This window comes from Pygoscelis adeliae, unplaced genomic scaffold, assembly GCF_000699105.1.
Source record: "Pygoscelis adeliae isolate BGI_AS28 unplaced genomic scaffold, ASM69910v1 Scaffold32, whole genome shotgun sequence".
NCBI classification, from domain to species: Eukaryota; Metazoa; Chordata; class Aves; order Sphenisciformes; family Spheniscidae; genus Pygoscelis; species Pygoscelis adeliae.
The window spans coordinates 3610941-3632263 of NW_008824368.1; the positions used below are offsets into that span (position 1 = coordinate 3610941).

Sequence of the window (21323 nt, forward strand, 5' to 3'; positions counted from 1 at the left end):
AAAAAATCTCCATTTTCCCTGTCTTAAGAACAAATTACTTACGATTTAACCATACCTTGATGTTGATGAGCAGCTCCAGGAAATTTTTTGGCGGCATAACAACTGAAGTGTTCAGAGGAATCACATAGCACTTATCCAGGCTAAGGTCAAGATAGGCAGTGAGCCTCTGTTGAGGAAATATTTATTTTAATCAAAATAACAAGAACATCAGAAAATTCACGTATAGACTTTGCTAAACTGCTATTGCCTTGTGTTGTTCTTCAAATTATTGTTTTGTTCACTATAAAGTCTCTGTCTAACAAACTCCAATTTGAGGGAAGGTAAATGCAGAAATAAAAGGCAGTCTTGATGAGAGTTTAAATCTATGACAGGGATTTGTGCAAGGCAGCAGGCGGTAAGTTGCTCAAATGCACTAGAGTAATGAAATTACAAAGGTTTATCTGAGCTGTTAGGGAATCAAGTACAGTATTCATTGATTCCTAAGTGCCTGCATTTTGAAACAACAGGGCAAAAACCTTGCTCTAAACTCTGCGCTTTTATATTTTGTTGTAGTATAAAGGGGAAAAGTTGCTGGTGAGAACACAATACAGAAGGAAAAAAATACTTGTGTTACAGATAACGCAACAAAAATCCTTTTATTTTCAAAAATACTACTGACTTGAAGTGTTAATGATTATTCATAGCTGAATTATTATCTTTATAGTACCTGAACTGCAATATTTGCCATTATTTGATAAAAACAGAGATATAAAAGCCCAGGGAATTATCCTGATGAATCCTATGGCTCTGTTCACTGAGCTGTGTTTTACTGCACCTGTTCTTGCTAAAGACGACATTATCACAAACTGCTGAAAGCTCTAAGGCTGCAGACGTATATAAAATACTGAGCACCAAGAGCCCAACAGTCAAAATAGTACCAGGACAGCAATCATCAGTGCAACTAATCTCATTACGTGGGAGTAAATGCTGTGCCTATGGCAAATGATCCTTGCACTGACCTTTAGAGCAACGCCTTTAACCCATTAAATCAAAAAGTAATTTCCTCATATTATATTGTTCCTACTCACTTCTTACATACTGCGTGGTTTTTTTCTGGTTTTCCCTCTTTAGAGGCTTTGCTCTAACTCTTCACATAAGCTCCCTAAATATATTCAGGAATATTTTTAAATTACATAGCTCAAGCAAGCAATGTTTTCCTCAAAAAAATCTGGTTATGAATATTTGATAGATAGCACTCATTTTGCCTGGAAAACTTGAATCTCTGAAGTTTGCATAAAAAAATAGGACGCTTCCCTATTCTTTTTCAGCCTCGCTTAAAAAAGCTGTCCAGCGAAGTCTTCAAATGTTCATAGAAATTTAGCTTCCTGAAAACCAGCTGTAGAACATTTCATCACCATCAGACAGCTTCCATCAGGCCAATACGGAAAGGAAGGGCTTCTAATTGTTTTACAGCTCTGTCGTTAATACAGAGAGCTGCAGCCCTGTCAACTGCCTTACCAAAAATTTATTACCACAATTCCTATCAATCAAAGTTGTTTCTACAAAAAAGGAAGAAAACAGCTGAAAGTGCCTTGATACCCTGGTTCAGTGCCTTTAGGAGTCACAGTAGCCTGTGGTGCACAAGGAAAATTTAACTTCTGCTAGGCTTCCTACAGCATCCGGAAAACAAGCTCTCTTCCATGGTCGGTCAGCTGGTCGCTTCCTTCCCTTTCTGCTGCTGCTTTGGGCTTTTTGAGCTATGCTACGAGAGCAACCTCTGGGGGTCTTTGAACATACCTGGTGACGTCTGATGCAATCAGCCCCTGCAAGTTGAGGTTAAACTATGACAGCCCTTTCTAAACTTCCCTCAGCACCACAGCAGTTGGTCAAATTCTGGTTCGGTGGACTTAGCACAGCAAGAACTATATTCTCTTTATTTCCTCATACGAAGGAAAGGAAATAGCTCTAAGAATTTTCCCTTGTCTAAAAACAGAACCGTGTTTGCAAATGGTGGTTTACAGACTACCTCATGATGTCTGTGTAACGCTGTACTTTGTATGACCGGTTAATAATTGCTTGCAGCCTGCTGCTGATCAAAACGTTTCTGCTGCCTCCTCCACCCTCTGCTTTCCCCCACCACAATAATTAGGGAGTACATTTATCAGGATGACTGAGGGGGAACATTTTTCAAGTTTTAAATGCTTTCAACTTCTTCAGAAATATTTCTTACCCGGTGAAAGTCATGGACGATATCAGCAGGATCGCTATCAGCGAACTCAGGGACTGGCACACTGATAAACTCAACATCTTCCTCCTCCAGGATCTGAATATTTTGCTCAATCGTGTGGTAGCGAGCACTCTGAGCCTCTGCCCCAGGCTCAGGTAAACTTAAGCCATCTTCAATGTACTTTATTCCACAGAAATACACACCACCCTGCTAAAAATAGTAAACAACCCAGCAACAAAAACATGAGTAGCCTTGTTAGAAGTTTAAAACTAATATTCTCAAGGCACTGTGGCGAAGAAAAACTTGTCAGACTAGATGAAATATTTTCCCTTTAATTTGACTCATACACCAAAGTAGGAGTCAGTTGCTATCTACAATAGGACCATGGATAAAACCTTGATTGTACTGAACCCAGAGGGAGTCCTTCCCTTGAATTCAAGGCAAACAGGATCCCAAAAGCAGGTTCTTACAATCTAGTCTTCTATTTTGCATCCATTATCTGTGGCACATTGCATCTGATTTTTAGGAAGGCAATGAAGTTCCTACGCCTATATGCATGAATATTATTATTATTAAATTATGATTTAACTAGAGTCAATAATTACAATTTAAGACATTGAAACTGATCATCCAAATCACCTTTAAAAAGCAAGTCTAACTCTGAATTTGGTCCTCCTTGCAGCAGGGGGTTGGACCAGATGACTTCAAGAGTTTCCTTCCAACCTCAATTATTCTGTGAAATTGCTTAGTTTTGCAAGGCTTCAGAAGTTTTGAACGTCAGTTTCTAAATAAATTATTTTTTGTTTTGAACGGTTTTAAAAGACAAAAGGGTAATAAAAAGAATTTAAAACAACCAATTTGTGTCCTTCTGTCACAGTACACGTGGCAGGTTACCTAAGTGAAGTGTAAAATAAAGTCCTGAGTCAGAGGAAGTCATATACCAAATTTATAGGCCAGTTTTAGAAACATACAACTTATGCACATGCACATGTCATCAATTTAAAGTTTTACATTGAAAACGTCTTCAGTGCAATGTTAGCTCAATTCCTGAATGTTTCCTTCAACCCAGATCTGACTCACAAACAAGTACCACGGGTTTGAATTAAATGGCACTTTCAATTTCAGCTAGCTGGCATGTGAAATGTGGAGCACCGCAGTGCTAAGCACGGATGAAACATGCGTTGGTAATACAGCAGGCCTTCAGCTACTCTGAGCTTGTTAATCCACCAAGATACGCTACGCTGTTGAAGCATTGTTTGCAACACTACTGCTCCCCTGTAAATTGGGTTAACATGATAGCCAAAGAGACTATAAACTGCAAGTTCAGCTAGAATTTTTCCTGTTTAATTACTTTGCCTTCTACGTTAGCAGCTACTAAAATGGGGGAAAAAATTAATCCTGGTAGCAGGGACAAGAACACAGAATTTATACCTTATAATTAGGTGCGCTAACCAGTGGGCTAGAGGGATTCATGTTTTGCTTATACTTTCCCTTTCTGACCCTGTGAATCTTGCAACGCCGGCAGTTTCTGAGGGAGGGAGGGTGTGCTCACACCACTTGGGCAACAGCCCAGCACACCCAGCACTGCCCAGTGACAATTCCCCCCGAGGAAGACAATATTTAACTGGGATCTCCCATGTTTCAGGTAAATGCTCCACCCTGGCACCACTGCCTTCACAGGGCTCTTCCCGCAGCTGTGCCATTCGTTAAAGACTGAAAATAAATTTTGTCAGAGGTCTAATCTTGTCAGCGTGGATTAGACTTGACAGAGCATGTTTAACCACATTGACTGTGCTTCTCCCAAGTCCCCTGTAGGGCCTGTATTCCTTAACCCTGTGGAGGCTAGGAAGGAGGAGAGTCACTGCACTGCTTTGACAAGCAGTCCCTTTCCTGTGCATTAGCAGTACCGCATGCATCTAGGAAATCTGGGGTCAAACAAGGAGGCTTTCAAGGGATTAATCCACCTCTAGTATTCGGCACTGCGAAACAGGAGAGAGAGGAGGTGAAAATCTGGGACACCACTGGGGTTCCTAAACCCAAGTCCTATTTAGATATAATCCTTTTTCTGCAAAGTAAGGTTTTCAAAAGTGTTGCTCTCTTATTTGCCAGCTTCGTTCCTGCCCTCCTCTGCCAACAGGTAACTACAGAGCAGGCGATACACTTTGCCTTTAGAAAAGCTGAAGTTTTAGAAAGATAAAAATGAGAGTAGCAAGGGTTTAGTCTGTTGCTCCTCTTCCCTCTTCTAAACATAAGGCGTAACAGAGAAGAACGCAACCCTCCCATAACAAAATGTATTTGACTTACCTGGAATGCAAAATATTTGTACAGATAGGCACCACCCAGGATCACACCAGCCAGCATGAAGGCCAATCCGAAGCACATGCACCAGCACCAGGCCCTCCTCTGCCCAACAGGCACAGCATCCTCAGGGTCCTGCAACACATCAGAGAAAGACCTTCAACACACTGTTCCCCAGACACGTATGATAGCAGATAGTTCAGGCCCAGCAAGTACAAACATTGCATCCATCAGAAAAGGCTATACGCACTTTATCACAATTGTTTGGAAACATATTTTATTTGGTGAAGTTTAAAACAGATCTATTTAAGTTGAGGTTCAGGAAAACTTGTACTAACACGCACTTTTAATGCCATTGTCACTGACTAAATCAGCAGACTTGAGACTTAAGGAAGACAAAAATATTACAAAATCTTCCGAGATACCTAATAACACACAGTGAGCCACTTTACAGATTGCAGACAGAAAAATATCCGTTCTCAGGCAACCTCCATGCAACAACAGCAGAGCGAGGAAGTCAATTCAGAAAGGTCAGATTCTTTTTTATCTTAGTATATGCAATTTAAGTGAACCTGAAGAACCAACAAAAGATCAAAGGTAATAAGAACAGCAAAATATATCCTTTCCTATGTTGTTCCATCAGGAAGAAAGAGACTTTACAACCTCTTTGCTGGCAGAATAATAAGAGTGGGTATTAAAAAAAGATGCTTTTTAAGTTGTAGTTAAGGAAGTTTTCTGCTCTAAGACAGCATTGGCCATGCCTCACTCTATCTGCTGTGCATGTTTCGCTAAAGGAATGACAGGATGTTTCCCCTTTGGGGCACTAGTTTGCATAACCATGCAGTCCCCACAGGCATCCTAAGCAATAAACGGCTGCTTGCAAAATCTTTTCTCTATCAGCCACATCACAATACTCTTTCCTCCCCAAGTGTTTGCATAACTCACATCCAAAAAAAAAAGAAAAAAAAACCCAAAAAAATCCAACCAAAAAACCCCCCCATCTTTGAGTCATCCCCTTCCAAGCCATGATAATCCTGGGAAAATATCAGAATTCAAATAAATACAAAGCAATTCATCACCCTTTTGCAACCAAAAAAACAATAGGGTAGCATGATGACCAAGGTGAAATCATTATGGCCAAATAAACAAAAAAACCCAAACCAGAAAATGGAGGAAGAGCATGAGGGAAGCGCTTGAGAAGGCATGGATAGCTATGGTTGTCAGTCGATGTTCTGCCTCATGTGGGTTTTTTTCAGTATTTGCTAATTACAATGATTTCCACTTGAACAAAATTGTGGGTGTAGTCCCCACGCTGCCTTGGTCCAGTGGGGAAGGAATGCCCCTCATCTGGCCAAAGCCATCTAAGCAAGTCTGACACCAAATGGAAACGGGACCTTCCCTGTAAACCGTGGGGAAAAAGAGGCACTTCCTGAGAGTGACTCATCCCAACCATCCCTGAGAGGGAGAAGTAGTCTTTTGGAGGGACTTCTTTACACTGATTACAGAGGGAGATTCCTTGGTTAACGAACTAGGTACCTAATTCATATGTAGGTAAAATTAGGCGATGTGAAACCCACCTTTACAGTACACTGCAATTAACTTTCATACAGAAGTGGCAAAGCAGCTTCTTTGCCAGGCAACGGCTGCCAAAATCTGATTCAGAAATATTTAGAGTCAAACTCCAAAGATATTTCACAGATTTTGTTTTACGTTACCTTGCAAATTACCGCAGTAAATCAGGTTGTGAAATCTCCATCTTCGGAGGTTTTCAAGACTCAACTAGACAAAGCCACAGCTGATCTTGCTTTGGCAACCATCCTGTTCCTAAAGGGAAGTTGGACTAGATGACTTCCAGAGGCCCCTTCCAACCAGTATTTGTGGGGTACATTACAAGGCAAAGCGAGAAGGGCTAGAAAGCAGTTGCCATGGACTGAAAAAGCAGAATGAAAAGACAAGTAACAATTTTTAAAAGTTTTGACATTACTAATCAGTTAAGGAATTCAGTGTAAAGAATTACAGGATTACTAGCTGCGTGCTTTTTAACCCAGCTGTTTGCAAAGACTGAGAATAGAACATAATACCCATGGTAATCTAATTAACTTTCAGGTCAGGTTAAGATTCACTGTGGATTCTTCTATAAATCATCTCAATTATAAATCTAAACCAGGTAAAACAAGGATTTTTATTTTTATGTTGCCCCGTATCATTAGGTAACTATTTCCCTAGATATTTCAATGCATAAAGGACACCCAATTGAAACTTTTTTAAATAGCTGTCATTTAAACTGTTGTAAGTTAATGTCAGAAAAACGGATAGCAAACTGGCTCTGGGATACAATGCCAAAATATTCCCTAGAGAAGAATATAAAGAATATCTTCATTCCTTCCCAGCGCTGCTTTTATTTCCTCCTCTTTTTTTAACTTCAAGCAGAATTATCCATTAGTGGAATAACTGCCTCTTCCATTTTTACATCAGAAAGAGTTACAAAGTATGCATCTGGGAAACGGTGCAGAAAGCATACACAGTGTGAACACCTACCTGGAAATGGGAATTAATGTCAAATCAATTTTGCATAGGCCACAAAAATAATCAGAAAAAGGAAAGTAACTTTTACACTTTTACCATGCTAGGAAGAACCTGAAGGACAAGTTTATCAGTATTCCACCCTAAATAATTTTGCTTTGATATACGAGATGACAGATGTAAACAATATGTTTAGTACAACTCTTTAATCCTCTACCAGCAGCTAAATTTTATCATTATTATTTCTGAAGGCATCCCTAATGGCGGCACAGTAACACATTTTGTATTTGTAGTTGCCTGTTGCATAGATTTGTCCATAGCCTACTGAAAACAGCACAGCAAATTTAGAGCAAGAGTTCAAGCCCAGTTTAGCCTCTTGCTTAGGACAGTGCATGAAAGTACTGCATCTCAGTACAGAGGAACCACAAGCATTAGGTAACACTGAAAACATTTTATGCTGTTGAAGGAGAAGACAGAATTGATTTCCTCTTCTGAATCTGAAAACTAAGTACACCATCAAGCAGTTTAAAAACACCTTGAATTAAAATATTATAAATAACCTACTGAAGCTAAATTACACTCATATTAGTAGCTGTCCCATGGCTAAACTGGCTAAGCTTTTGTATTGTTGCCATGACAGCTTAGTTCGGGCTGAATTGACCCAAAAGAATAATTCATCCCTCGCTATATAAATCTGACCCTCCGCACTGCAAGAGAAGAAAGTGTGACGGATGCTCACCCTCCTTCCAGGTGACCCATGTTCTGAAAGAAAAACCATTAAGTGAAAGCGGATCCCCACTAAGAGGGACGGTGCTGAATTAGCGCCTCTCCCCACATAGTTACAACCACACTTTGTTCCCAGATAGCAGCGCCAGCTTCTGAAGCCAGAGCACAACATGAGATTGCAGCCTCACTGACAAATTTTTCTCTCGGTCAGCTTTCCACTGCCAGAGGTACCTGACAAAAGAAAGCATCATGCACTCGAGGTGAAGATTGACCTCTAAAACTATGCCTCTCTACTTTTGTGAGCAGCAATAATTAATCATTGCTGTTCCCAGTCCTTTTCTTTCCCCTCTTCTGCTTCATCCCTGCCCCGTGTACTTCCAGCTCCCTGGTGAATCCTCAACCTTAAGATGATGCCACAGAACTAATCTTCTCTGATGTAAAATGCCTCAGGAGGAACTGGATGCAAGCCCAATACTGGCTCGTTTCCCTTGATGAGCTGATTGTTTTAATTGGAAAACATTTGATTAGCCTATTTCCCATGGACAAGACATGAAACAGAAGCACCTCTCTGCCACTTGTACACTATATCCTACAGTGTTAAAATTAAATGGCTCAGAACTTCCAACCTGAATAGCTTCAAGCTCTACAGGAACAATTTTCCTGTAGATAGAAAATGAGAAGTATTAAATTCTCTTTTATTTGAGATATAAAGAAGCTGGCAAGATCCTCTCAAACTGGTCGTCTTCTCACAAAGAAGTTGCAAGGTGACTGCAGTTTTGAGTAAAGATCCCTTCATCAGCGACTGCAGCAGCTAATGTAAAGCTGCACTCTGTCTTGTTACTGGAACCATGAAACACTTTGGAGATGGACAAATGAGACCACAAACTATTTACCAAAGCACCTCTCAGTTACCGAGAGATCTTCACAAGAACATATTTACAGCCATTAGCATTAACTGTTCTGGAGTGGATTTTAAAAAAAAGTTAATAGCCCCTAAACCTGCAAACATTAGCAGTTATTAATGGCTACTGGCCACATATTCTCTCATTCTTTTGAGTTCAATTTTAATGCTACTTTTTTTTTTTTCTTTAAATAAATGCTGAATTTCAGAAGGACCAAATTCATGTTTGGGGTAACATCACAAAATTCTTCTAAGAAACTCCAATACTGAGCCACAAATGTGTATAAATAGAATTGGTAATTACTTAGATTTTCCCCTTGTGGCTTTTTGTACATAGTGGAATATAATTGCTTTAACATTAAGTGAAGCAGTCTGAAAACTTACAAGGCGCATGTCTAGTTCATATTAAAATGGGCGAGAAGATTATCAGACCTTGTGCCTTTGCAGAAATTAAGGACACATCAATTATATGATTAAAAAAAAAATTTTAATACGAATCAATTAGGTAAGAATCCACCTAAACCAGATACGATGGATATGCTGTGGGGAATCCATAATATTGTATGACCGTTGTGCACCTATGCAAAAGATAATGGTCCAAATTTAAAAATAGATACGATAGCGGTAAAAATAACTTTGAGAGGGGGAAGTGTCTTTCAGAACCGACACACAGTCTTTGATCCACAAAGAAACCAGAGTATTACTATTACAAATATTACTAAAAATGTCTGCAGCATAATACACAAACCATCCATAACTATGCATCTGAGAATAACATGTTATATATATACACACATACACAAAAGCTTACAATTAGCGTGGGTAGAACTGGCTGGAAGCTGTTCAGAACAGTTTTCTTCCAAGGTCCTTTGCGTGCCAGTTAGCTCACATGGATGGACAGAATGCAGTGGGGCAGACTGAGCTTCCTAAAGGCAAATATTGACCAACCACAGCTTTAATTAGTGGAATGGGAAGAAGAGAAGTTAATGATGACTCCCTAAAAGTGTTTTTTAATGAGGGAGGCTAAAAAGTCTTGAAATAAAATACTGACCAATGGCGGTACAAACTGAATTCTGTTGGTCAGGCTCGCCCGTTCTGACTTGTAAATCTGACATCTGTAGAAAATCCTCCCAAAAGACAGTCAATTTAAAATGAACTTAATTTAGAAAGAGCTCTGCATTCCTCCCATGGTATTCCTGCCTGAAGACTGTTCCAAGCCTGGTATTCTATTTATTACTTGTTGCAGATGGGAAATTAAGGCAGGCTTTTGCAAGACTCCTCACTTGGCAGATGCTGCTAATCTGGAAGGCCATCATACTGATCTGCCTCTCAAGCAGAAATTTTATGCTTCCTAATAAAATTAAATTTAAATTTTAAGTACAATGATCTTTTAACTTGCTAGTTGGAAAAGCAGACTCTATATACAATAGATGCCTCAGAGATCTCTCGCTTATCGCAAGGAGTGATGTATTCTTTCTACCCAGATGATGAAGCTTGAAAACAAGTTATGGTTGTTTATGTGCAGTTGATATCTGAACACTACAACCCTTCTGTGGCAGCACTGCCAGTTCCTTTTCTGTCAAGATGGACAGGGACTTGTCCATCTGGCCAAAGGCTCTCTGCCTAAAGAACAGCATAAAAACCAGACCTCAGTTCTGGTGTTGCTTGCTGTAGTCATGTAGCCTGGCTAACCAAGGAGATTAGTTAATTAGAATTACCTATTAGGCAGTTGGTACTATTAACCTCTTCCTGTATTTCTAATATCTGTATATGTTCTATAAAATAATATTGTAAATACCAAATCTGTTGTACAGCACTATGAACTCCAGCAGTGAGAAGAAAATACATTCCAAGAGCTTTCCAAAGTTCAAAGTCCAAGGTCATTTTTATATTAGTTGAATGCTACCTTTCACCAAATAATGAGGGTGTTTTATTAAAAAACGAGGTATCTGTCAAATGACTCATTTCACGGTTCAAACGTCATAACCATCATGGAATAAAAACATTAATGTAAGCAGCCAGCTCAAGATCATCTTAAAAAGGGAATCAGTGCTGGTGGGTAGGAAGGCAGCCACACGTATTGGGAAAGATGGAGGTGAAGGGAGAACAAAAACAAATGAGAAAACAGGCAAGAAAAGGGGAGCAGGAAATAAAACCAGATAAACATGGTGGAACATGAAGAGTTCAATTTCTCTGCAGGAAGTCAAGGAAAATTACAACTGTAAAGTGAATGTAAAGGATGTGAATCAGCAGTTCACCTGCAGCTACATGACAGAGGGACAATAAAAGAAGCGTGTCTTGGAAGAGTAATCCTGCAACTCTTAACTGATGTAAGTAATCCCGATTTACCTAAACACTGCCTTCAACTTCTGAGGCAAGAGATTACAAAACTTGGTAGCAGCCAACAATTAAAAAGGACGCGTAAAGAAGGAAGAAGCCTGTAACTATTTAGTCTGCTGCTTTGATTAAATTTGGGAGCAGTATTGTTAAGAGAGGTTATTTTTATTGTTAGCTTTGGTCTTACATGGACTAGAAAGTGGAAAAAAAAAAAAAAAAACCCAAACACACTTATTTAAATGGCCCAAAAGTTCTGTTCTTGTAGAACAGGCAGGGACTTTCTTCAGGTGATTCACATGCACAGCTTTTGGCTGTATCCTCATCCCAGGCCATCTACAGCAATTGTACAACTAACCACACACTATATTTTACTCCATTTTCTTCAAACTGTGTTCCCCAATTGTTCCTCTTTTCTCTGTCCAGTTCCAAGATCCCCCAGCTCCCTTCTCTCACCACCAAACCCAGTGGTTTCAAGTCTTCCTCTAATTTCCTTCTTATCCTGTGTCTACGCCCCCCGTATCTTTCCCCATCCCAAAGCAGAGTTCTCCGGTCTCTGCCACGCGCAGAGAGCACTGGCACACCTTATTTCCATTTCCTCCCTTCATTACTGCTACAAGATAAAACATTCACTGCACCAGTGTGCTACACTCTCGGGAAGAGGAACTGGGCTATGGCCACAGAAGTGCTGTATCTTTAGCCTGTCCAACCAACCAACACTGCTGTGCCTCTTGTCCTGCATTTTCACTGTAAACACTCAGGGCCAAGGACTGCCCTCCTTTCTTTTTCTGTACAGCAATTAGCGCAACGGGATCTTAATACCATCTTATATTCCTTCTGAACATCAGCAAATACTTTTTTTACTGTGAGGGTGACTGAGCACTGGCGCAAGTTTCCCAGGGAGGTTGTGGAGTCTCCATCCTTGGAGATATTCAAAAGCTGTCTGGACACGGTCCTGGGCAACTGGCTCTAGGTAGCCCTGCTTGAGCAGGGGCGTTGGACCAGATGACCTCCAGAGGTCCCTTCCAACCTCAACCATTCTGTGATTCTGTGACACACATCTACTGTTTTTAAGTAACGCTAACACTATGCAGAGAGAGAATTAATGAATCATTAAAAAAAAAAAAAAATCCAGGAGTGCTGGGTCTGTGCTAGACAAGTAATAAAGCTCCACACATCCTCTATTTCCTTTGCAGCTTTACGATTCTTCTGCCTTCTCCCCCCTCCCTTGCCCCCAACATGAAACTTCAACAAAACCTACAACACCTGGAAAATGTGTTGTCTTTAAATGTCTGGACACTGAATTCAAAAGTTCTTCTGCCGCTGACAGCCACAGAGATCCACAGTTGCCACCGTACTGTACTGAATACAAAAAGTTTTCATAAGCTTGGCTAGTGAAGAGGTGGTAGAAGCCAGGGTTTTTTTACATTATATATAAATGTTATGAATTTACCTACACATTTTCATAAATTAGAAGGACGGCAAATTGTTCTGCATTCCACACCTATTTTTCTCAAGTATTTTAAGAAAAGAGAAGTGTTCTGGTGCAACAGTTTGCAAGTCATACACCAAAACACACAGATGAAAGCTTGCACGAGTATTTCGCAAGAGGTGCCTGAGGGATGTTTATTTTTTTAAAACAAGTAACCCCGAACCTAAGAGGTTATATGGGACATTTTTCAGAACACATTTTGCTGTCAGAAAACAAAATCACTACACCCTTTACGGTTACAGCATGTCAAACATGGCATTTCATTAAACTGTCCGATTTTGAAAAATACTTCATTTTTACACATTGCCAAAATAAACCCTTTTCCATACCTGCATTCTTTGACTTATAATTGACTTGCATTTACCATACTTACAAAAACTACACTAAATAGATCTATAACTTTAAATTCAGTATTTCTTTCGACTTTATCCTGAATTAGATCAATGTTTGAAAACAGGAACTGAGAAGGTTCCTATTCCACTTAAAATGGATCAATACTAAATTACCCTTTTGACCTTGATTGTTCCAGTTCCTGTCTCTTCCTTACCCTGCTTGCTTCGTATGTCTGAAATTTCTCTGCTTTTTTCCTATGACTGCCTGAATCTCAGACATCAGTATGATAGAACACTATGTGGATTTAACCTAGATTTCTCTCAAGGCTATTTTCCCAAGCGGTGATGGCTCTTTCACCCAAGAGATCTCATTAGCATGCACATATGCACCACTGAGCCTCAGGATTTAATAACTTTATTCCCAGTTCAGCCACAGATGGTACACCATCTCAAGCAAGTTACAAACACCATGTCTCAGTTTCTCTCAAAAGTAGAATCTAGTATCACAGAAACCACTCGGGAGGTCTCTAGTCCACTTCTTGCTCAAAAGGAAGGTGGACTCTGAAGCCTGACCAGGTTGCTCAGGGCTCTTGTGCAGTCAGGTTTTGAAAACCTCCAAGGACTGACACTTCAAAGCTTCTCTGGGCAACTTGCTCAGCATTCAGCTCTCAGATTGAAAAATATTTTGCTTATACCCAGTTGGAAGCTCTCCTTTTTCAATTTATGGTCACTGTCTTTCCAGTCACCTCTCCAGATGCTGGGAGGCTGCTGTGAAGTCCCCCCACATCTCCAGGCTGAACAAGCCCCACTCCCTTGGCCACTCCTCACAGGGCATGTGCTCCAGCCCCCGACCATCGTGCTGGCCCCTGCTGGACTCACACCAGTCTGCTGATGTTTTTTGGATCGGAAAGCTCTCAGCCTTCAGCGATGCCAGTGACTTGTGCCCAGCTGACTGTCCACCAGGAACCCCGAGTCTTTCCCAAGCAGAGCGGCTTCCCAGCCAGGTGGTCCCCAGCTTGTCCTGGTGGAGAGGCGAGTCTGTTCCAGGTACAGGACTTTGCATTTGTTATTTCTGAAACTCATGAGGTTTTCTTCAGCCCATTACTGTAGCCTGTTGGGGTCCCTCTGGACAGCAGCCCTGTCCTCAAAAAAACCTACCTTGCTAATACATGTATTAGTGAATTAAGATGCATAGTACCTGTACAGCAAGCAGAGTTCTCTGAGTGGTAGCCATTCTACATGCAAATACAGAATAGCATTTAATTGTAGCACTTACAAGTATCAGCACAGAAGAGCTGACCTTGAAAGGCTTACATTTAATTATGTCCTCTTTCTAGAAGAAACTGTTGTAACAATCTGAAGGGCTTCACTGGAATTAGACCATTCAAAGCCTGAAGTGGAGCACACTCTCCAGTACCCAGCACCTGGCTGCATCACACCCTGCAGAAACACAGACACTGGCCAGTGTTCAAACCAGCAGCAAGAGAACTTCCCAAAACTGCAAACCTTAGGCAAGGCAACTCACCACACTGGGCAGCAGCCTCGAAAAGCCATGTTCAGCCTCCCACCTTGCAAAGGGTACTGCATTTTCAAATGTGTAAATGCAAGGGTTTTCTATGTAGACTGTATCTTTTAAAATAAGTAAATAGACCTTCGTGATTCTGCAATCATGTAAGAACCATCCCAGAGATCACAGCCCCCTCCCAATATGATCTCCCCAGCATACTCTTTTTCCACAGTCATTCCACAGTCTCATTCTACCCTCAAAACAGCAGAAAGCTGCCATCAAAAGCAGGAGTTTGCTGAACCCTAGGAGGAAGACAACCACAAATTATCCAAGGATTTGCATTCAAAGAACTCTACTCTTAAAATGTCTGTGCGTTTTATTTTTATGCATGTGTATATATATTATATACTTAATAATACATAAACTTCATTAAAATATTTGTACACACCCTGGCACTGTATGGAAAGGGCAAACAAGATAGCAACTTATTTTTTCCATGACCTCTATAACAACTGTTGAGCAAATATTACTTTGCTAGTTTTTTCATGGTAAATTTTGTATGGCTGTTGCACAAAGGACCCTTGCTTGTAGATGACGTATGGATCACTCAGATAGAAGCTGGAGTCTCTCTGTATGTCCACTGTGGTCCAAACCCTAGGCCATGTGATGTCTGCCGCAAAACCATTTCTAACTTTATTGCAGAGTTCAACCTTATTAATTATCTCATTCCTTTGGTTTACCACATCTGTAAAATTAGGACAGATATCTGAGTTCTATAAATTAGCATGCTTTTCATCTGTAGATTCAAAGTAATTTCCACTGAGGATAAAAAGCAGTACATAAATAGTAAGAAAATGAACGTTGTATTATTCATATGGATCAGGAGACTAAAAACAGATAATGCTAACCTTTGTCAATCATAGCATAAATGGCAGGGGGAGAAAAACAGGAGAAAAAAAAAGGAATCTATGCAATAGCTAACAGAACACACCATTACTTATCCCAGCTGTCGTTCTTATGTTTGAAATATGCCCCAATGTTTTTGGAAGCACAGAATAAGAAACATTTAAAATGACTAGGACTTAAAAATGCAATATTTGCTTTCGAAGATATTTCCTGAGAGTCACAGAGAGAACTATTTTCTTTGTATGTAAGCTATTTGGTGCCTGTAGCTAGTGGCTACCGGATAGAAAATATGTATAATGCTGACAAATATTCCAAAACCGCAACTGCAGAAGAGTTAACTGAAAACATTACTGGAGGTAAGTATGCTTACCATTCTTATAACCCCCCCTCTAATAACTATTAGTATCAAATTTTATTAAATTGCTGATAAGAAAAAGATGGAAAACACCACACAAATAACAAAGAAAATCGATTTATTTGAGTCTATAAAAACACAACTGTTAGATTACATTTGCAACTGTAAACATTTCATTAAAACACTTAACAGGAAAAAACTCGCATATATACACATTATAGTTTGAAATTAAACTTTTCTTGCAATAGACATTCTTATGTTGGATTAAATATTCATTATAATGGAAGGAGTCTAAACCATTTCCCTTGAAAATATTGTTGATTCCAAGAACATTTTCTTTCAAATGCCTGTTTTTGCAGGAAAGTTCAGCATTTCATCTTGATCCACATCTTCAGAAATGAACTAATTTAACTTTAGCTTTTCCCAGTGAACAGAACTTTTGGTTCCAACAGCCTCTGTTTAAGTGGCATTTTCATACCACTATGCAATGTTAATATCCAAACTAGTTTCTTGAAGCTTATCAGAAAGAAAAGAGTATTGTATCACAGAAAGACAGGAGTGAACATGAGAGAGGTATTTATGGCATTAACTATAACAATGCATTACAGCGCAGGATAGTTTTTCTAGATTTTGCACTATATAAAGCTTCATATAATTATGGACTTTGCCACACGACAATGTTAAACAAAAAAAAAAATTCTCTACATACATTTTTAGGGCAAGGGGCCTCAGCCAAGTGTAAATTTGTTAATCTGAAAAGAGAAACTATTTAGAACCATCTGAAGTATTTGCATTGTCTCTATGCTCATCCCTGCACTGAATTCATATAAGCTGTAATGATATGTACAGACATCAGCTCTTGCTCAGACAGCCGAAAACGTAAATGATAGAAACAACTGACGAAGCAGTTACCACAAAGGTCTGGTAGAATACATCCTGTTTGAAATATTAAATATCATTCTTCTGGGAAATGGTTGCATTTCCAAACCAAAGCTTTGTTATTCAGGTCGGGAAGTGATGAGAAACAGAAAAGGAAGTGAGATATGGACCACTGACAGAACCCCTCTGTCCCACAGGTTCATTTCCATCGCTGGGGGGATGGGAATGACACAAGCTCTTACAGATCGCTTTTTGAACTTTCTAACCACTCCAAAATAGTGAGAGATTTTCAGGGGAGCACCACAAACTTTTAAAGATCTTGGCTTTTTAGTATTGTTCTCTCAATAGCTGGCAACCACTACGGAATAGCTTTAGGAGCCAAACGGCTCAAGACCACAGCGATCTTATTTTCAGGAAGCTGCACTACTCAACCAGTAGCACAGATTCATCGTGTAGAAGAATGCAGGGAACAACATCAGCCACAAGGCTTCTTTACTTAGGAAGTTCCTCGTGAACAACCCCTGCCACAAATTTTGTTTACGTAAACTCAATTTCCCTGAATTTATGCTTGCAGGTACCCATAAAGCTAAATAAGTGACAGAATCCTGGGTACCCTTTGTGCCTGAAACTGGAGGGTTTTCATCTGAGGTTTGGTGGCTTTTCATTAAAATCTTAGCAAAGTCAGGGAGGAGAAGGGGGTGAGAATTCAGTTTGCTAGGATTTTTTTTACTTCTGGTCCTTTTTAAATAACCATGCCTTAATCCAGAATGCTCTGACAGACAGCAGAAGCTGGTTGGTTTAATGACCTAGTTGCATCATGGAAAATACAGGAAAATACAAAGACTGCTCTTTCCCCAACAGTAACTGGTGAAAGGCCTACAGAAAATTTGCTGGAGGAAGGCTATGAAGAGAATAAGGATGCTCTTCCAAGAAAAAAGAAACCAAAATCAAACAAAACAACCCCAAAACATCCATCTACAGACATGTCCCATAAAGTAGGAAAACCTGTTTTCCTGACAGCAAAACAATAAGCAAATGACTATTTATTAGTGTGTATACTAATATATAGTATATAAATACATGTTATATAGTATTTTTATATATATATACACACATGCGTGCACACACACAGTATAGCAACTGTAAAGCTAACACATTTATTTTAGAAACATCTAGCACCAATTACACAAAATCTAAGGTGTTTTCAACATGGAAAAATAGTGCTCATTAGTTGCTCAACAGTATTTCCAAGGTGAAGCCTCTTACTCTGTGTTAAAAGTGCCTATTTTAGTTTGCTTTAGAAAAGATTACGCTAAACTGAAAAAAAAGATTAATTTTAGAGTGCGGAGTAATAATGTTCTCATAAGGAATAAATGCAGAAAGCTGCTGCTTTTAAAATTTTTAACATTTACACTTTCACATTGAACTCTCTGCAGATACAGCTATCCAAAGGTCAGCTATGATACATATGTGTGATACCACAGCTTCCACCACAAAGCTGTATTTGGTAAAGATGTGCTGAGTTGAGCGCCCCAAGGGGGGGCGGGGGGGGGGGGGAAGTTGCCACCTATCCCAGCAGAAGGGAGCAGCTGCCTGAGAGTTACTGAGGGCCCAAAGAGCTTTGGGGAGGACTTAATCTATCAAACGGACTCTGCAAAATGTCCAAAGACTTCAACTATGCTCAGAACTATCTTTGGCTCTCCAAAGATCTATTGTAGGGAGAAATGTTAAAATACCACACATTGTTTATTTGTTGGGAAACTGGGTCATAAAATACCCTATTGTACTGACAATGAGCAAAGTGGTAAATTAAATGTGGCCTGAGAACCTCCACTAAGAGTATTCTGTATTTTGGCCAAGGAATTATGGCATAGAAGTATCATCCCAACAGCAGTAACAGAGTTGTAACGGTTGCCTGCAGTAAGTATGGAGCCACTTTCACAACATGCAATAATACTGACAGGTGATTTATGCAGAGACAGAATTAGCACTCCTGATTTTTAAACTCCTTTTTAAGTAGCACACTCCAGTGCCTAAGACCATTGCCTTCTGCAAAAGCTTTTTTTAAGCTGTTGTTCCCGTGATACATCCCCTACTCTTCTCGCATCTTCCTCTCCTCCCTTCCCCAATTACTTTCCTATTAGTGTCTGCATCAGAGGTTACTGGCCAAATTTTGGTGAGATCAGAGTATTTCTATGCCACAACATCAGCATATTTTGGCCGCAAACACTCTTTAATAAGCCCTAGGAAGATTATCTACTTGAGAGTAATCCTACGATGGCAGACAGAGTGGCAGTCTTCATGACACCATACTGGGAAAAGCAGCAGAACGAGACCGTCAAAGAATTAGCCCAAAAGCTCATTCCACAAATCTTTATTTTCTGGACATTTCAGAGTATTTGGCTTTATTCATTAATATCAACTGGTTTACTAATATCTCTTGCTCAAATCTTTGGAAGTTCTTCATAATAAAATTCTGAACGTGCAATTCTGCTGATCCTCTTCCATTCTTAAGGTTTTCCATTTACTTCAGTCTAGAACTCCTCCCAGGACTTTCTTCATAAAAGAAAACTTCATAAAATGTTGTAATATTTTTCACGTTCACACTTGTGATCCAGACCTATTTATTGTCCTACAGAAACAATGTCTCTAAAGATATTGGAGATGGGAAAACAAATGTCCCATGTATGCTGTTTTGGAGATGTGACCTTTTTTCAATCTACCGGAATTCACTCTTCTATATACATTCTAATATTGCCTTCAAACCTCACTCGAAGCTAAGGGTTTTCCACCAATTAAGTGATATGAATAATACATTTGTCAGATGTGGTTTATTTTTCCCCTTACCTCCAAAGAACTGCGTAGGCAGTAGGAGTTCCTTGTGGAGGGGGTGGGGGGGAGATTCATTTCTAATGCATTTGTATTAGAGGAGGCAAAGTTCAAAGAGCGTATCTTGCACTTACCTCAAAGGTATCAAGTTTTACAATGGCCCTCAGTTCCCTTTTTTGTCCGAGGTCTGAGAATAAACTCGCACACTTGAAGACCCAAATACCTCTACAGCTACATGACATAATGTGTTTCAATATTGTTAATCCTGCATGGATTGCACAGCCTTTTCTACTAAAACTACAGATGACGCTACGGTACTCAGATCTGCTTTTATTTATGCTCTAAAACACGCAAGCTCAAAAAAAGCTTATTCAAGAGAATTTTGCACACTGGTAGGTGTAGGTCTGCAGTTCTGCTGAGAAAAGATGGAAATGTGTCAAGGAGAATGTCAAAGGCTCTATGTCCCTTAAGAGCACTCATTTGCTTTTGGAATTTTCATCTGTACAGAGCACCCGCTCCTAGCATGCTATTTTAGGACTGTTTTAAGCCTTGTTCAGGCATGTTCATCCCCTGATAACAGTGCAAGAACTTATAAGTAGCTACTGTGAGGCCAGACCACCTTTTGACCTGGTTAATAAACGTTTGCAAGTCTCACTTCTAGGCAAGGAAAGCAGTACTAAGACCTGAGCAAAGTCAAGGCAGATCCTTTACCTCATCTTCAGCTGCAAGAATTTACAGCTCTGCATTAAGGAAATCGTAGTCAAGTAACACGCTTCCGTCAGTATCTGGACAGGGTCAGCAGGATTTGATCCCCAGTGTACAATTAGCCAGATGTATTTTGTTTGTTTAGCAGTAGGAATGACAAGCACAAATTGGTAGGCTATCTGGAAACAAACATCATCCAGGACAGATCTGGATTCCAAGGTAGTATGAAAAACCCATTTTCTGCAACTTGTAGTTTGTGTCTTGCCTATGTGCTCGGTGTCAAACCAATCACCAAACCTGGGGTCAGGAAGAAACTCCGCAGCTCAAGCTGGGCTCGGGGAATCCATTAACTTCCAGAGAACGGCACTCCCGCTAGGAACAACTAGGCTCACAGATCACCTAACGGATTTCCTGTAATTGCAGGCAATTTGAGTAATGATACTGTCTCATTTGTTGTGGCACACTGTTCTAAGGGCTTAAATACTTTGGTCCGACTTTTATAAATGCAGTACGTTCAGTAGAAGTGTGAAGTTTCACCTCTTGCTGTACCAGGAAGATGTCACTAGAAAATATGTTGTGGTCCCCCCCTTGGCTTTGAAATGACAGTGGATTCTGTTGGTGAAGAACCTGGCCCCATCAAAATCACAGCGAAACCTACACTGGGGCACAACTACATGCTATAAATTCAATAGATACTGTCTTCCCAGGCAGAATTTCATCACAAAGATTTAAAAAATTAATAAACACTATCTCTTTTGCAGATCGAATCTGGTAATTCACAGGCCTGATGCACAAAAGATTGTGAAAGCAAATGAAAGCAGCAAGGCATGCTGTTTATGTGCAGCTGGCCATTTTTCAAGTTTTCATTCTCTTTTCAAGAAGCTTAGAGCAAATTACGCTACTCCCAATTAAAAGCTGGTTTTGATTACGGGAGCACAGAAATTGCAACCAAAAACCTCTATATTCTGGGCAGTTTTGCACTTCAAAAACTTTAAAGGCCGTTGCTGTTTTGTTCTTTGTTGCTGTTTGGAGACGCGGAGGTTAGGCGACAGCGGCTGGAGTTTGGGTGCTGTTTTGGGGCGGGGGGAAGCAGCTCTTTGTTCCTTTATTTAAACCAGCCCAAGTTTCAAAGCGATGTTCGCTGTAACACACAATCACCAGGCTCTGCAAACACGCTGCGGCACAAGCACGGCCAAACCTCCAACTTCACCCTCGCCAAGCGCTCCCTGCCCTGGAGCATTTTAGGTTTGCGAGCTCGCCAGCAGCTTGCCGGACTTATCCGTGCGGAGGGGATTGAACGCGGTGTGAAGACCAGACGCGATCCGCCTTC

At 40.2% G+C, this 21323-nt stretch overlaps 1 protein-coding gene across 1 annotated transcript in view; it reads right to left on the reverse strand.

Annotated features, from left to right (window-relative positions):
• Window positions 1-21323, reverse strand: part of ITM2B (integral membrane protein 2B) — a 56115-nt gene that overhangs the window by 5808 nt on the left and 28984 nt on the right. The window contains exons 2-4 of the mRNA XM_009319959.1: window positions 4511-4639; window positions 2210-2416; window positions 56-166 (exon numbers count right to left, since the gene is read on the reverse strand). Coding sequence (XP_009318234.1) covers window positions 56-166; window positions 2210-2416; window positions 4511-4639 — 447 coding nt within the window. The remainder of the gene's footprint in view (window positions 1-55; window positions 167-2209; window positions 2417-4510; window positions 4640-21323) is intronic.